Below are 18,758 nucleotides of genomic sequence, written 5' to 3'. Positions count from 1 at the left end.
ACAGGCCTGTAATCCCTCCTTCTCAAACAGAAAGAATTCTTATTATTATTTGATGAGAATGTTTCACCATGGTTAAAAGATACGTGGGGTTCCAACTGATCATTCTTCTTTTAACTCCTGTTACAAAAACAAAACAAAACAAAAAAAAAAGGCATAGAGGAATTTTAATTATACCTTAGATTGAACATACAGTTTATTTGTCAATTAAAATCTTTTCCAGGGGTGCCCAGGTGGCCCAGTCTGTTAAGAGTCTGCCTTTCATCAGGTCGTGACCCCAGAGTCGTGGGATCGAGCCCTGTGTCAGGCTCCCTGCTCAGCAGAAAGCCTGCTTCTTCCTCTCCTCTCTCTCACTATGTCTGTCACTATATCTGTCTCTCTCCCAAATAAATAGATAACTTTTTAAAGAAAATTATTTCCAAGAGTCTGTTTAGATCATTTATTTTCAATCCTAAAGAAAGCTTCACAAAGAAAATGTGACAGGATAAACAACTTCTCATATCCCCCCCTTTGTTATGGCTTGCGGCTTTGCCTGAGGAGTATCCTTATTCCTAGAAGAAGCTTAGACAACTACAGAAATTCTTCCCATTTGGAAAGCCATCCCAGCTGAGAAACCCAGCTACTATAACATGGAACAAATCCAAAACCCAGAGGTTTGCTTTCCCTGGTGTTAAGTGAAAATAAGAGCAAATGGGTTTACCATGAATGATTTTAAGACATATTATAACTGCCTAATTGAAAAACAAAACAAGACAAAACAAAAACTTTTTATTAGTAGTTGTAACCAATTTGGAGGCCTGAAAGGCAACCAAGATCATTCAGTGTCATTAGAGCAATCTTCATAATTAAATAGGTGTTCTACACAGGGCATTTTGACCAGCAAATCTCATAGCTTTGATTATCAGTTGGCTGCTCATCTCCCAAGTACCTACAATTGGCCACCCTTGTTTGGCTTGTGCATAGCAGTTTGCATTTGTGGCAGTCAAGCTTATTAAACAGCTCTGCTTTGTGTTTTTTTCCCTAGTCCTTCAAAATAGATCGGTGAACATTTTGCTCAGGGGTGATTTGTAAATTGCTTTACAGAAGGCTCCCATTTGTGCTCAATCCAACTGGGGTCAGAATTTGCTTTGTGTTTTCTTCTGATGTCATTTGTCAAGTCGCACAACTTGTTCAAAGAACCAGGTCACAGTACCACGTAGCAGTACTTCTTGGCACAAATCGATTAAAAACCTTGACTCATGAAAGTGCCTTGTGCCATTGCTGTGTTTTTTCCACTACCTAAAAAGGGCAGATTTCCTGTCTTCAGCCAAGATAAAATCATTGTCGTTTTTTTTTTCAACTGGTTCCCCTTCCCTTGTACATACAACAAATCACATTTTAATTGTGTTATCAAATAGAGAGGTAAGATAAAAAGAAAGATAGCCTATGTTTGTTTTAGGATTTTTTAAACTTTCAATTTGCAGACATAGCTCCTCACTAGAAAATAAATCTTCATGAGAAATAAATGTCTAAAAGAAATCACACGTCTAAAGGATTTCCAAGAGATTAATCATTTATAATCAAAATGGAAACTCTGAAACAAATTCCAAATGTGTAGATGTCTCATGTTATCTAGGTGATGATACATTGAATATATGCTTATATTTCATCAGCATATTTGGGCAGGTAATGCTATCCATGTCTAAAGTCAGGGCCTGGATCTCAGTTCCTTGCCAAGAAACTGGGGAGAGAAGGTGGAGGGGAGCAACCTCTATCCAGATTCAAGAACTGTAAAAGAAATTTAACTATGGCCAGAGTGGGCAGCAAGACAATAAAAGAAGGAAATAAAGGCCATGCCTGTACAACATATGGTGGAATGCTCCATATTTTGATATTCTATGGGATATAAATCCCAAATTCCTCACATATCTTAATATTAGGCTCTACAACCACACAACCAGGAAGAATATTCATGAGGAGGAAAAAAAACTCCCTTGTGAGATAATAATTTCCAAACCAAAATTACAAAGACAGTGTCACCATAAAAGACGATCAGCAAGTACAACAAAGAAGAATTTCAAACCCTCAACAGTATCAAGAATAGAACAATCTGGAAGGGATTTAAGCTAAATAGATCTGTCAGAGATAACCTCATCCACTCCATCATTTATTCCCCACTTCCCACCTAACTCCCTGACAAAAAAAAAAAAAAATTCATGTCTGAAAAACAACTCAAGGGGGAAAGGACACAATGGAAACTATGTTGTTTGTTTGCTTTTGTAGCTGTTTTTAAAAAGCAGAAGCTAATGACCTAGCAGAAAAAAATAATTAGAATATTAATCAATTTTTCTTCTATTTAATGATAAATTATTCTCTAAAAGCTTAATATAATTTGAGTCATGCCGTATTCCTGACATTTGGTATTCTATGAATGTATTGACTCAAAGTTTCACCCTGGTGTGAAATGCAGAAATTCGATGTTTCAATTTTTGTAAAGTGATACATTCATTCCCTCTATTCACCTTCTAAGTAGTAGCATAAACCCTTAATTTTGAAATAACATATGCTCTAGGAGTTTATTTGGACATCTTTTTTATTTTATTTTTCTGCAGTGTATTCATTTTTAAATTTTACATTTTAAATATTAAAACAATCTAAGCCCCATCTTCCCTTCCCTTCATTCCCTTCCCAGCACAGAGGAGTCTGCACAATAGCTGAGGATACAGGACAGTGAGGACTGTATGGAGGCATGGTTCTATGGGCCCAGAATCCCAGACATGGGATAGTTGAGTGTAGGTACAGAGGTGGTGGGCAGAGGGGACAGTTGACAAGGGTATGGATTGGTTAGACTGAACAAAAAATAAATTGATGAAGTAAATAAGGAAATGATTTTTGTTTTGTCTTTTTTTTATTTCAAATCCAGTATAGTTAACATACAATTTTATATTAATTTCAGGGGTACAATATAGTGATTCAGCAATCCTGTACATTACTCAGGGCTCATCAGTATAAGTGTGCTCTTAATCCTCTTTACCTGTTTCACCCATCCCCCCTGGAACAAACTCCATCAGTTTGTTCTTATAGTTATGAGTCTGTTTCTTGATTCATCTCTTGCTCTTTTTCTTTCTCTTTAGTTCATTTGTTTCATTTCTTAAATTCCACATGTGAATGAAATCACATGGTATTTGTCTTTCTCTGACTGACTTATTTCATTTAGCATTAAGTGAAATATCTCTCTAGCTCCATCCATGTTGTTGCAAAATGAGAACTTTCATTCTTTTTTATGGCTAAATAATAATCTATTATATATATATATATGTATGTATGTATATGTATGTATATATACATACACACGCATTTTCTTTATCCATTTATCTGTTGGTGGATACTTGGGCTGCTTCCATAATTTGGCTATAATAAATAATGCTGCAGTAAATATAGGGGTGCATGTATCCCTTTGAATTACTGTTGTATTTTCTTAGTAAAAACCCAATAGTGTGATTGTTGAATCATAGGGTAGTTCAATTTTTAACTCTTTGAGGAACTTACATACTTCATACTGTTTTCCGTGGTGGCTGCACCAGTTTGCATCCCCACGAACAATGCACTAGGGTTCCTTTTTCTCTACATTCTCATCAACACATATTGTTTCTCATGTTGATTTTAGCCATTCTGACAGGTGTGAGGTGATATCTCCTTGTAGTTTTGATTTGCATTTCCCTGATGATGAGTGATGTTGAGCATCTTTTCATGTGTCTGTTGACTGTCTGGATGTCTTCTTCAGAAAAGTGTCTATTTATGACTTCTGCTATTTAGTTTAGCTGGGTTATTTGTTTTTTGGGTGTTGAGTTTGATAAGTTCTTTTTATATTTTGAGTACTACCCCTTTATCACATATGTCATTTGCAAATATCTTCTCCCATTCAGTAGGTTGCCTTTTTGTTTTGTTGTTTCCTTCATTGTGCAGAAGCTTTTTTATTTTGATGGATTCCTCATAGCTTAGTTTTGCTTTTATTTCCCTTGCCTCAGGAGACATATCTAGGATAATGTTGTTACAGCATATGTGAAAGAAATGAATGCCTTTGCTCTCTTCTAGGATTTTTATGGTTTTAGGTCTCATATTTATGTCTTTAATTCACTTGGAAATTATTTTTGTATATGGTTTAAGAAATTGGCCAGTTTCTTTCTTTTGCATGTAGCTGTATAGTTTTCCCAACACCATTTGTTACAGAGGCTCCCCATTATGTATTCTTGACTCTTTTGTCAAAGATTAATTGACCTTATAATCAAGGGTTTATTTCTGGGCTTTCTATCCTGTTCTGTTGATCTATATGTCTATTTTTGTGCTAGTATCATACTGTTTTCATTATTACAGCTTTGTAATATAACTTCAAATCTGGAACTGATACCTCTAGCTTTGTTTCTTCTTTTCAAGATTGTTTCGGCCCTCCACAGTCTTTGACAGTTCCATACAAATTAAGATTGCTTGTAGTTCTGTGAGAAATACTGTTAGTATTATGATAAGGATTGCATTAAATCTATAAATTACTTTGGGTACTATGGACATTTTAACAATAATTATTCTTCTAGTCCATGAGCATGGTATATCCTTCCATTTGTCTGTGTCATCTTCAATTTCTGTAATTAATTTTGTTTTCAGAGTACAGGTCGTTCACCTTCTTGGTGAGATTTATTCCTAGATATTTTGTTATTTTTGGTGCAGTTGTCCATGAGCTTGCTTTTTCAGTTTCTCTTGCTTCATTATTAATGTATAGAAATGCAATGAACTTCTGTGCATTGATTTTTATATTCTGCAAATTTACTGAGTTTATTTACATGTTCCAGTAGTTTTTTGGTGGAGTCTTAAGGGTTTGGGATATATAGTAGTATCATGTCATCTGCAAATAGTCAAAGTTCTATTTTTTTCTCTACAAAGTTCGTTGCCCTTTATTCCTTTTGATTATCTGATTGCTGTGGCTATGACTTCCAGTACTATGTTGAGTGAAAGTGGTGAGAGTGAACATTCTTCTTATTCCTGATCTTGAGGGAAAGCACTTAGTTTTTCACCATTGAGTATGATGTTGGCTGTGGGTTTTTCATATAGGGCCTTTATTATGTTGAGTATGTTCCCTCTAAACCTACTTTGTTGAGGGTTTTTATCATGAATGGATATAGTGCCATGTCGAATGCTTTTTCTGCATCTGTTGAAATGATCATATGGTCTTTATCTTCCATCCTTTTATTTGTTTTTGAGATTTTTATTTGTTCATTTGAAAGAGAGAGATAGAGAATGAGTAATAGACAGGGGAAGAGAGAGAGTAAGAAGCAGACTCCCCACTGAGCAGGAAGCCCGATATGGGGCTTGATCCCAGGACCCGGAGATCATGACCTGAGCCAAAAGTAGATGCTTACCTGGCTGACTTATGTAGGTGCCCCACTTCTTTCTCTTATTGATGTGATGTATCATGTTGATTGACTTGTGAATATTAAAGCACCCTTGCATCCCTTGAATAAATCCCAATCGATTGTGTGAATGATTTTTTTATGTAATGTATTGTTGAATCTAATTTGCTAGTGTTTTGCTGAGGATTTTCACATTTATGTTCATCAGAGATATTGACCTGTAGTTCTTTGTGTGTGTGTGTGGTGTCTTTATCTGGTTTTGGTACAGGGTATCACAGGCCTTGTGGAATGAATTTTAAAGTTTTTCTTCCATTTCTACTTTTTGGAATGGTTTGAGAAGAATAGATATTAACTCTTCTTTAAATGTTTGGTAGAATGCACCTGTGAAGACATCTGGTCCTAAACTTTTGTTTGTTGGAAGTTTTTATTTATTTTTTTAAGATTTTATTTATTTGACAGAGAGCAGAGCACGGGGAGGGGCAGAGGCAGAAGCAGGCACCCCACCAGCAGGGAGCCCAATGCTGGGGCTTGATCCCAGGCCCATGAGATCATGACCTGAGCCAAAGGCAGACACTTAACTGACTGAGCCACCCAGGCACCCTGGAACTTTTTTTGATACTGATTCAATTTCATTGTTGGTAATTGGTCCGTTCAAATTTTCTATTTCTTTCTGATTCCGTTTTGAAAAGTTATATGTTTCTAGGTTCTCCAATTTGATGGCATGTAATTTCTCATAACATTCCCTTATAATCCTTTTTGTTTCTATGATGTTGGCTGTTATTTTAGCTCTTTCACTTCTTATTCTGTTTATATGATTTCCTCCCCCTCTTTTTTATGAGTCTGGCTAAAGATTTATCAATTTTGTTGATCTTTTCAAAGTACCAGCTCCTGGTTTCTTTAATCTGTTCTGTTGCTTTTTGTGTGTGTGTCTATGTCATTTATTTCTGCTCTGATCTTTTTTATTCCATTCCTTCTACTGGTTTTGGGTTTCTTTTTCTTTTTCTAGTTTCTTCAGGTGTAAGTTTAGGTTGTTTGAGATTTTTTGGTTCTTGAGGTAGGCTTCTATTGCTATAAACTTCCCTCTTAGAACAGCTTTTACTACATCCCAAGGATTTTGGACCATTGTGGTTTCATTTTCTTTTGTCTCTCTGTAATTTTTTATTTATTATTTTATTTCTTGTGACCCATTCATTGTTTAGTAGCATGTTATTTAACCTCCAGGTATTTGTACTCTTTCCAGATTTTTTCTTATGGTTGATTTTTAGTTTCATAGCATTGTGGTTAGAAAAGATGTGTGGAATAACTTTGATCTTTTTGAATTTATTAAGACTTGTTTTGTGGCCTAATATGTGATCTATTCTGGAGAATATTCCATATGCACTTGAAAAAAATGTGTATTCAGCTGTTTTAGGATGGAATGCTCTGAATATAGTCGTTAAATCCATCTGGTACAATGTGTCATTCAAAGCCACTGTTTCCTTGTTGATTTTCTGTTTATATCAACTCTCCATTGATGTACATGGGGCATTAAAGTCTCCTCCTATTATTTTCTTACAATCAATTATTCCCTTTATTCCCTTTATATTTGGGTTTTCCCATGTTGGTACATAATATTTACAATTGTTATATCTTCTTGTTGGATTATCCCCTTAATGATTACATAGTGTCCTTCTTTGTCTCTTGTTATAGTCTCTGTTTGATATGAATATTGCTACCCTGGTTTTCTTTTCACATTCATTTGCAGGTTATTTTTCTTTTTAATTTTTTGAGAAACTTCTATACCATTTTTTTTTATAGTATGTCCCAGTTTGCATTCCCACCAGCAACACTTTAGGGTTCCTTTTTCGCCACATCCTCACCAATACTTGTTTCTTGTGTTGCTGTTTTTAGCCATTCTGACAGGTGTGAGGTGATAACTCATTGTAGTTTTGAGTACCATTTCCCTGATGATGAGTGATGTTGAACATCTTGTCATGTGCCTATTGGCCATCTAGATGTCTTCTTTGAAGAAATGTCTGTATATCTCTTCTTCCCATTTTTTAATTGGATTATTATTTTTTTTTTGGTATTGAGTTGAAATGAGTGAATGTTTAGAGGATAAGATCTAGAAATAGCTATAGATGTATGTGTATTACATATACGTGTGTGCACACACTTGACTCTGGCTAAGGGGGCCTAGAATCAATAACCACGTGGTCTCCACATCTTGATTTCTCAAACCCATCCTCCACTAAAAGAACTAGTCTTCCCTGCGGAAATTGTGATTACAGGACTACAGCAAAGTCTAAGATGAACCTGGAGCATCTTACTGGGCCAGACAATAAGGAACCATTCAACAAATGAGCAAAATGTCACAAGGACATAGGAACCAGCTTAAAAGGATTCCCACTGGCCAAAATGGGGACTATTTGAGCATCAAAATAAATAAACACTAGTAATGTATTACAACCCCTGAATCAAAATAGGAAGCCAAGAATAAATAGATGAATGAATGAATGAATGGAGAGAGGAATGTTTTTCCTTAAAGGAAAATGTCATCCAATACATGTAGAAGGAATGATGGAAACAGACTTGTCATTCATCAGTCATCATAGAGGTGGTTGCTTCAGGCAAGAGTATTTAATGGATCCTAAGTCTGGTGGATAGAGGTTTGATGAGTGTCAGAAAATTGGTATAATTTCAGGATACCTCCCCACAAAATTTTAATCAGTTATAAGGGAGAAAATATTCAATATGAGGTAAAGAAATCAGGCAGACACCAAGTTGGCCAGGTGATCAGGGTTAAAATGATCAGTGTGAAGATGAGTTCACACCACATAACATCACATAACTCCTGATCCAATGCACTTAGAAGATACGCTACAACATTTCAGTGTTATTCTTATTCTTATTCTTATTCTTATTCTTATTCTTATTCTTATTCTTATTCTTGCTGAGAATGCACAATCTAGATCAGGTCATGAGGAAACATCAGATAAATCCAGGTTGAGAGTCATCCTATAGAATGTAAGGCCTCTTCTCTTTTAAACTGTCAAAGATTTAAAAGGTAGGGAAAGACTAAAGAAATGCTCTAACTTGATGGAGTCTAAAGAAGCATGACAAATAATTCGGCATACATTCCTGGGTAAGTTCCTGGACTAAAGTATAAAGAGACAAGACTGAGAAAGTTAACAAATTTTGAATGGGATCTGAATTGCAAAGTGATCATGTACCAGGGTTGATTTCCTTACTTGGAGAGTTGTGTTCTAGTTATTAGGAATGTGTCTTTTTTTGCATAAATACATGCTGAAATGTTAAAGGGTGATGAGACCTCATGTCTGTAGTTGCTCTCAAAAGGACCGGAAAAGGCTAATTATAAAGTAAATTATAAAGTAAATATTATATAATATAGATAATATCATGTTTATTTATTATATATCATCATTATATGTAAAAAAGAAAAAGAAATAAGCAAATGTAGTAAAATATTAACAATGGAGGGGCTGTGTGAAGGTGAAAGAATTCTTTGTATGTTACTGGCAACTTTTCTAGAAGTTTGAAATTATTCAAATATAACTTTTTTTTAAAGATTTATTTATTTATTTATGATACACATAGAGAGAAAGAGAGGCAGAGTCACAGGAGGAGGGAGAAGCAGGCTCCATGCCGGGAGCCCGAAGCGGGTGGGACTCGATCCCGGGACTCCAGGATTGCACCCTGGGCCAAGGGCAGGCGCTAAACCACTGAGCCACCCAGGAATCCCCAAATATAACTTATTTTTAAAATAAAGTGCTCTTGGGACACCTGGTTGATGTCCAGTGGTTGAGTGTCTGCCTTCAGCTCAGGGTGTGATCCAGAGTCCCGGGATCGAGTTCTGCATTAGGCTCCCTGCATGAGGCCTGCTTCTCCTCCCTCTGCCTATGTCTCTACCTCTGTGTGTGTGTGTGTGTGTGTGTGTGTGTGTGTGTGTCCCTTGTGAATAAATAAATAAAATCTTAAGAAAAAATAAAGTGCTCTTTTAAATCAAGAAAAAAAGCTTACATGTGGCCCTAGAGGCAAAAGTCAGTAATGAACACAGAAGAAGGGCCAGGGTTTAACAGTGAGTGAACCCACAGGTGACTCCCTTTTTGTGTTTTACTGGGTAAATAATAAGAAATACAACACAATACCTTCCAAGTCTAGAGCACTTTAAGGTGCAGGGCCTATTTCTATCATTAACCAATACCATAATTCACAGATTGTCAACAGCTTATCCTTAACCACCTTTCATGAGTAGGTACAGAGCTGGCACCAGGGATGATAAAAGTATAAGATGTGGTCCCAGATTCCCAGGAACCTGATTGTAGGGGAGAAACTGGATATATGTAAATATGATAGTCCTTGACAATGCTCAAGCTGAATGTTGAAGAAATAGAACAAGCTTCGCTAAAGGAAAAGATCACCGGTGAGTAGGGCAGTCAGGCAAGCATCACTCTCTAGAGGGAAAATAGGCATTATCCAGCCTGGGTTGCCTTCCATGTGACCAGACATACCTCTTCTAATGGAGCCAACCTCTGCTTGAATACTTTTAAAAATTGTGATCTACAGTCTTCCTGAGGCAGCCCATTTCCCCATGGAGAGGGTCAAATTATTGGGAAGTTCTCTCTGATACAGAGCCAAAATATACCTCTTTGTACCTTATACATTTAGGAGACACAAAGTAAGTTTAATTCATCTTCTGCCTATAAACCCTTCACATATTTGAGGACCACTCTCATGTCTCCTGTAATTTCTCTTTCTCATGTCAAACATTTTCAGTTATTTTAGCTGTTATAGATTTATTATGTGCTTCACTACCCTAGGTGCACTAATCTGCCAGCAAATCCAAAAGATGTTCCTAGCAACCTGTGGGCTCATTAATGCAAAATACAATGGGATTTTACCTCACTAAGATGGAATACCATACACTATATGTGCAACTAAAGGTTGCATGAGCTTTTTGGGGCAACTTCACAAACCCTGCTGACACTGAAATGTCTAAGTATTTTCCATGTGAGCTACCAATCCAGTCTTCTTCTAGCCTATGCCTTTGTAGCTCATTTTTTTAAGTGTAGCCTTTTGCCTTTATCCCTATTACATTTCATCCTAAATGAAAGAATTGGTCCAGCTCGAAATCATTATGAATTTTCATTTTTATCTCCTGTTTAGGGTATTCCTTTTATGTGTGTTTTATGGAGAATGGATAAATATAGTTCATCCAACACGGTTTTATTTTTATTCAAGGAATGGGACCAACTACTAGAGAGTGGAAATTCATCCATTAGGGTACTACCTACAGGTTTATTGTGAAAAATTAACCCATCATCTTTGTTGTGGCATTTAACTAGTATTAAAAATAGTTCTTTGGCCATTCTCCCTTGTGTCATTTCCGATGAGCTCTCAGCTCTTTGAGTAGCTCCTCTTTTTGAAGAATCCCATTCTTAAAGTTCCACCTATAAAAATTAATATAAAAAAAGAAGATACAACCTGACTAAAAAACATCATCAAAACCATTGCAGTAAAGAAAATCACTAACAAAAGGAGATATATACCTTCTGTAAATGAAGAAGAGAGAAACGCACATTAAGTACTTTCCTGGTAGTCACTGTGTGAATATCTTGGCATTGTGAATGAAAGTATTTACCAGCTGAAGTGAAGGATTGGTATTGTATAGGGAAAGCAAAATCAAAATGAAATTCTTGCCCTGTAACCCCACAAGTAACTGTTTTTACAGGTAATAAAAGCCCTTTGATCAGAAAGCTTTTCCACCAACAGTGAAGGTCAGAATATAATATGACTTGGATAATAAGTATTATAATATATGCATTAAATTGTTGAACTAATTATTAACAGAGTTGTTAATAATTGTCTCTCTCTCGTGGTTGCCATGCTCTTGAGAACGAAGCACTTGCTGTACTTTCTGTCCTCTATTTAATATAGAAAACAAAGTAGAACATGAGTTTTTTTTGGTGGTTGTTGTTGTTTGGTTTTTTTTCAATTCTAGGAGGGTTAAATACTTGGTAAATATATATATTGTAAGCATCAATCCTCTGGAGTTCTGAATTTATCCTTCTCTGCAGGATGAACCAACCACAAGCAGAGAAGTTTAGGGGCGTTGCTGGTCATATTTATGGTTGGTATGTAATCACATCCAAATCCAAACATCAATTCACATCTCAAGTCCTAATTGCCTTTGAGAGTTCCGTGCACAGAACAATAGCTGGAGTGACTCTTCAGAACAGAAGTCGTAAATACAGATTCTTCCTCATCTTGATGAATTAAAACCCAAGGAGGGGAGACAGTTTTGTTTTGAAGAAGCCATCTGTTTATTTGTGTACCGCGTTTGTATTCAAATTTAGGGAAATTAATCAAGTAAAAAGCATCAGAATTCACAACACAGAAAACAGGAGTACTGAACAGGCATCCGACTTGAGAAAACCAAGTAGATAATGAGGTCTCAACCTCTTTAGTTTAATCTTCTCTAGTCCCAAGGAGACATCTCTTGTGTGTGTATACCGCATGACTCACTTTGCATTGATTCTTGCTACTTTAGGGCTCAAAACATGAATCGGTGACAAGTGCTAAGTTAATGAATTAGCAGCTGTCAGCTCAGACTGTACCAGCATAATCTTTGATTTAAGGAACTTCTCTGGTCTTTGGTTAACAGGCAACTGAGTTCACTAATAATAAAATCTGTCCCCAATCCATATATGTGCATAAAGGAATGAACATTTCTTCAGGAAACAAATGTCAATTAAAAATGTGAGCCAGACTTGCAGATGACCCTAGGCTTTGGAATATGTGCCAACTCTGTGCTGCTCATCCAGAAGTTGTCAGGAGATAGAAAGCCAAGACATTTTTAAGTACTTGAACCTGGACATTTGACTCTGCTCTCAGAAGTGTGATGTGTCAGCTTATAGCTAGAGCAGCATTTTGTGCATAAAGTCATTGCTACTTTTTACCTTGTTAAGGCAGTAACTTCATTACTTTCAGTGAAGCCTTCTAAAACCTGTCTTCACCCTACCACTTTCTCTGAATTTCTTCTGCACTTAAATATCTTAACACATATATATGTATAAGCAAGAGTACAAATTGCCTATCATGCCCTTAGATCTGTTCTCTGGATGATTTGTGAATGGAAATCATGTTTTCAGCCAAATGAAAGGACTCAGCTCAGCACCACAGATAGTTCCTTTTAAACACTCTAAGGCCTCAATTTCCTTCATCTGTTAGGTAGAGATGATAATAATATCTATTTGTTAAGAATAAATGAAATAATATATGTAAAGTTTTAACACAGGGTCTGGAATGTAAGGAGCTCAGCTAGTTATTATGAATGTTTTTATTACTTCATTCTCTTTTCTATCTCTTTTGGTACCAAGACACTGTCATCTATACAATACACACTGTATGTTTGGTGGATAAATCAACAAATGAATGTTCTCCACATAAGAATCTAAACTGTAAAATCAGTAGACAGCTAGTTAAAGGAGAATTAGACAACATCTTGCCAAATGAAAATCATACACATATGATTTGGGCCAGGAATTATTTGTTCCAGTCTTCATTTTATAAATGAGGAAAATTTAAATTTAAAAGTGAGAATTAGGGATGCCTGGATGGCTCAGCAATTGAGCATCTGCCTTTCACTCAGGGCCTGATCCCTGAGTCCGGGATCAAGTCCCACATTGGGCTCCCTGCAGGGAGCCTGCTTCTCCGTCTGCCTATGTCTCTGCCTCTGTGTGTCACTCATGAATAAATAAATAAATATAAAAAAATAAAAATAAAAATAAATAAAAGTGAGAATTATTCTAAGGTATTTTGCTCTCATTATTTTCCCCTCATTAAAAAAAAAAAAAAAAACCCTCAATCTGTACCTATACCTGCAGGTCAGTTAATCATTAGAGCAAATTGTGATGATGTGACTTGTAAAAGCCTCAGGTTTTAAAATACAGGATTTTTCCTCCCATTATCTCTTAGTTGGCAATACCTGTTTTTACCTTCCCACTTCATAGACATATATCACTCATATGGCAGTGACTGAAAGCACACCAATCCATTTATGATATTTTCCTCTTTTTGGAAAATGGCAAAAGTGTATTTCACTCCAACCTAATAATCTGTTTATGGACACAGACTTTCCTTTTCCAGTGACTTGAGATGTTGGCTTTCCATGGTTGGATAAAAGGGCAGAAAAACTCTTATAAATACTCTCTTTAAAGAGGAGGTTTTTGTATGCATTTTTGGAAAGTAAGACCCAGCAAACCTGTCCTGTGAGACATCATTTCAAAATTTCCAGCTAAGATTTTAATCGAGGAGATACACTTAATAAATATTTATATACCTCACAGCCTGAAATACAATCCTGTGAATATAGAAGGGTATTAATCAATGTTCTTGCATTGTTTTATTTGCTTTTTATTTGTCTTCTTTGTTATGGTTTGTTTTGTTGGTTTTGTTTGATTTGGTGTAGTGCAGAGAAATTTCTGGAATATGGCTGAATTCAGAATTTCATTCTTTATGTACTTATATGACCTTTATATTTAACTCAAATTGCTTTTCAACATTGTACTCTGACAACATTTATGAAATCATGTTGCAGCAAACAAAAGATCACTGCCATATGAATGGAGTATTGGAGTTTATATACTGTCTCAGCTAAACAAGCTCATTTCATTTCCAATTAAAATCATAATGTAAAGGGTGGACTTTTTTTTTTTCCTGGTAAAGCAAACTTTATTTTAGCCCTGAGGTTGGAGCTCCAGGTCCTGCTGAACACTTGAGAGTTGGGGCGAGGGCCTCTTGTGTTGTCTTCAGCAGCTCCATCCCATTCAGAGTCAGGTGGAGAGAAGCTGGGTGGGGGGAGACCTGGGGTCATAGCCAGGAAGGCCACTCTTGGCTCCTGAGCTAGCCAGCTCTCCCTCAGTTGGTCACTGCAGCCAGGCCATTCCTGGCTCCTCATTTCTTGGATCATGGCTTTTTAGGTTTGAGTGTGGGTTTGGCCTTTTCCATAGGACTCTTGTCTTTAAGCCCAGGTCTCACTGCCTCCCTTTTTTTTTCCATCCTTTTTTTCTTGGCAACACTTGTCTGCTTCTGGGACGCCAGCCTCCTGACTTGTTTAACAGGAGTCTCCTCCTCTAGGGACACATTAAAGCGAATTAGTACTTATTTTAAAGATGTAATATACATATACAAATATATATAATGTCAATGAATTCATTACAGCATTTTATATTATATTTTTATAATATAATTTGCTAAAAATATCTTAGTTTCAAGATGGTTGAGACCATAAACTTAATAGTAAATTATGCAGATTATAAAAATATATAAAGATATAAACCTATATTGTATTAATTAGAGAAAGAGGAAAATCATATGTGTGTCATGTTTACAAAAAGGTAAAACAAAAACAACCAAAAAAGACTATAAACCCAAAAGATGGAGGGAAATTATACCAAAATGAAAAAAGATGTTTTATCTGGACAGTACAGGAGTAAGTAGGATTTGTTTTGTTTTGTATTGGCTTTTTGGTCTCTTAACTTCCTTGAATTACCTAAATTTCCCATACTAAACATTTATCGCTTTTATAATGGGGAGGGAGCAGCCAAACAAACTTCAAATTAACATGGATTTCTCTTGTTTGTGTTCAACGGAATTACTGGTTTCTAGTGACACTGGGGAGATCCGAAAACCTTTTTAAAGAGGCAATTTCTGAGCAGGCTGCCAGAAGTAGGTTCTTCCGTGAGAGTCTTCAGAGATCTAACCTCAGTGCTCCCCAGCTGAGTTTTGTTGCTCTGTGAAGGTTCATATAATGAGTGTTTTCATCTTTTCATATTAAAAATGACCTCCTGACCTGAATCTCAGCTTCCCAGATGACTGAGGTTTACTGGTCACAGTCTAAGAAAAAATAAAGCAAAACTACTTAGTATTTCATCCTGCTCTTGGAGTCCACATTTTATTTCCAGATGAGCTCACAGGCTTTGTTGTTGGTTTGCCTTTGTTTACACCCTACAGATCCAACAAGGGTGATGGTACCCCCTTCCAGCATGGATGTCACTGTTGGAGAAAGTATTGTTCTCCCATGCCAGGTAACACATGATCACTCGCTAGACATCGTGTTTACTTGGTCATTTAATGGACACCTGATAGATTTTGACAAAGATGGGGACCACTTTGAAAGAGTCGGAGGGGTAAGTATCAACATCAAACTATCTGTAGGAAATTCAGTATGCAACTGGACTTCTCCAAAGTGGCTCAGCTTGTTTAGATTAACTTGAAAAGAAATATAAGGTTATTCTTGATAATCTTGTTTTGATACCTTATTTTTGAAACTCTTGGTTAATTACTGCTCCTTTTTGCCTGATCCGTGGGCCCCACTTAGTGAGGAACCCTAGATGGCGGTCCTCTTCATCTTCACAATACTATAGACTAGTTATTCCAAACTATGTATGAATGAGGAAACTGAAGTTCAAGGGGAAATGTGTGGCTTGCCTTGGCCTCAGAGCCCTCGACTGTGAAACTCAGCTTTAAACTTCAGATCCCAGGTTCTGTGCCCCATGCAGCACCATATTTCATAGCACCTGATTAAGAAAGTATCTTAAGGACAACTGACTCATGTGTTTTTTAAGCTGCTGATTAAACTTCCCCTGGCTCTCTTAGAAGTCTCATCATTGTGACATTAGGGCTCTCTTTCTTGAATCTGAAAGTCTGATCAGGGTATTTATTATCTCCAGGTAATTTTGAATTCAAATGTTTGAAGTTTCATAATGCCTTCCTTTCCATAAAAATACATATTACCATTGAATACACAGCAAGATGAAGCTAAATCTGGAAACAATTTGTATCTATCACAATTGTTCTCAAAAAATTTTTTTCACTAGCACAGTTCTACATTCCCATTAGTTTTTTTTTTATTTTTAAAAATTTATTTTTTATTGGTGTTCAATTTGCCAACATATAGAATAACACCCAGTGCTCATCCCAAGTGCCCACCTCAGTGCCCGATGGGTACATTCCCATTAGTAATAAAGATTCACTCTGGCTACCATTCTCACAGAGGGGTCCAGCTAAAAAACAGCAGAAAATAAAAATGAGGCTGTGGTTTGAAAAGCCCTCCCCACCCCTCTGCCATAGAAATCTAATTTTCCCACTTCATTTTGCCTCCCCTCCCCCTTGTGTTGAGAGTAAGTGGGCTAAAGCTTATAAGATAAGCTATATGATATGTTGAGGACCTGTTTTCCACTCAACTATAATACTAGTCCTGTTCTTGCTACCTTTCTCAAATGATGTCTCTCACAGAACATCAAGAATGATTTGAGCATTTTCTCAGCTTTCCCAAAGATCATATACAACTGGTAATATTTTAGTTACATAGGAGAGAGATTAGTTTATTACATCAGTAGATGCCTTGGGTCATGAGGGATTTTTCTCTTAGAATCCTGGTTGAGAAAGGCTGGATGAAATTGGCAGTATTAAGCATTCTGGACTTCTTTGATATGATTCAGCTTAATAACCAAGTGAGAGAGATATTAATTTCACAAGGGCATTAAAGATATTAAATACCTTCAGGTCTAGAAAACTGCATAGCCCAATGCCTTCCACAAAAGAAATACTTGATAAATTTTAATAGTTGGACTAATTGAAGGAAAAGTAACATTGATTTTAATAACAGGAAAGTATAAATTGAGAAAACCTTCATAGATTAAGCAGAATATTAGTTTTCATGCTAAGACCAATGTCTTGGCCAAGAGAGATATTAAAAATATTATCTCCCAGAATGGCACAGGTACCAACCAATTAGAACAGCTGCCTGGCCCATCAAAATAGATGCCCTGCCAGTCAGACAGATGTGGACTTTATGCTGGACTGGCTGCATACCAGCCAGGGCCAAGGCACAGGTGGAGACAACCCTAATGGAGTCAAGCACTAATGACCACCTTTTGTAGAGAGCTCTATCTGTGGAATCACTCTCATTAGCCTCTCATGTGAGAAAAGCTTGTCTCTTCTGTGAAACTCTTGCTAACACCAATCAATTATTGCTAAGAAGTACAAAATTCAGGACAGCACTACAGATGTGAGAAGTAAGGATCTTTAATGTCTATGGAGATAGGATTTGACAGAAGAGGTAAGGAAGGAATTCTGAAGCTAAGCCATTTCACAGTTTCTCCTTCCTGGTCAGCATGGTGGTGATGCTTGGTAGAGTCAACCTTTTGCAGTTTTTGGAAAAGCTGTTATTTCATTGTCCTCTGACAGCCTCCCAGTCCTCTGTCAGGAACATAACAAAGCACAGCAGGGAAAAATAAGCTGGTGCTGCTTTATTTGCTTTGGTAGGAACACAAATGTAGATCTCAGTAAACTGTTTGATCTGGATGACTTCAGAGGAAATGAGAAAGTTATTGTGGTCTCCTTCTGTGAGACTCTTAATCTTGACTTTTTTTTTTATTCTTTATTTTCAGTTTTACTTTAAAAAACACAGCTCTGGTCAAAATTTGTAAATGAAGACAACACATTCTGTTAATATGTTACTGTATTCCAAAATTTCCAGGCCACAACTAGTTTCTTCTAACTTTAAGCCCTTGGTGAATAAAGTGGATTATTAACACAGTGTACACATTTCTTTAAAACAAATATGGCTTTCCACCTTCCCTGCACATACCCCCTTGTGAAGCATTTTGTTGTTGTTTAAATCTATACTCAGGAGTCCTAGCCACATGAAATGTCTTAGGTAAAGAAGTATTAATGATGATGATGATGCCTTAATATTGGCAAAGCACCTAATCATTTATCAAACCCTTTGGTGTCTATCAGCTCTTTAATCCTCACAGAAAGCATGAGGAATAGGGTAGCAATTATTATCCTATTTTACCGAGCAATTGTAAGACTTGATTAGTAAATAGAATCTGAATAAGAACCCAAGTGTTATAAATAAAACAGCTTTCAGGTAAAAAAAAAAAAAAAGCCACAGCTTTCTTTGAGTTAGATTTAATCTTTGACATGTCCGCTTATGGTCATCAATAATACCAATTTAAATTTACTCCATGCTTCCCAGTTTTCAGGATTTCACATACACAAACAGTCTCATTTGATTCTCACAACCTCACCCAGTGGGCAATGCATCCTTTCACAGGTCAGTAAACTAAAACCCAGAGACTTACATGAAATCGCACAGCAGGGATCAGCCCAAGACAATAGAGTACCTAAACATCAGCTCTCCTTTCACTAAATACTTGAGCCTCTCTTCTAAACTTATTTACAACTATTGGCAGTTCTGGGCTTTCCATTGTCCTGAACAGATTTGTGATATGTTGCTCTAATACAAAGGGAATTAAGTACACATTAATTTAGATTGAGAATAAGGTCTTAACAGATAGTAGAATGGCC

General features: G+C 36.5%; 1 protein-coding gene across 10 annotated transcripts in view; it reads left to right on the top strand.

Annotated features, from left to right (window-relative positions):
* Nucleotides 1-18,758, top strand: part of CNTN4 (contactin 4) — a 903,432-nt gene that overhangs the window by 861,533 nt on the left and 23,141 nt on the right. For 9 of the 10 annotated variants that reach the window (XM_055344757.1, XM_055344759.1, XM_055344751.1 and 6 more), the window contains one exon: nucleotides 15,393-15,568. In XM_055344757.1, the coding sequence (XP_055200732.1) occupies nucleotides 15,393-15,568 (176 nt within the window). The remainder of the gene's footprint in view (nucleotides 1-15,392; nucleotides 15,569-18,758) is intronic. The other variant, XM_055344760.1, reaches the window with a different exon arrangement.

The sequence above is a fragment of the Nyctereutes procyonoides genome, unplaced genomic scaffold (genome assembly GCF_905146905.1).
Source record: "Nyctereutes procyonoides isolate TBG_1078 unplaced genomic scaffold, NYPRO_anot_genome, whole genome shotgun sequence".
Lineage (NCBI taxonomy): Eukaryota > Metazoa > Chordata > Mammalia > Carnivora > Canidae > Nyctereutes > Nyctereutes procyonoides.
The sequence above is the reverse complement of the archived record's forward strand: the minus strand, read 5'-3'. Positions and strand labels throughout refer to the sequence as shown.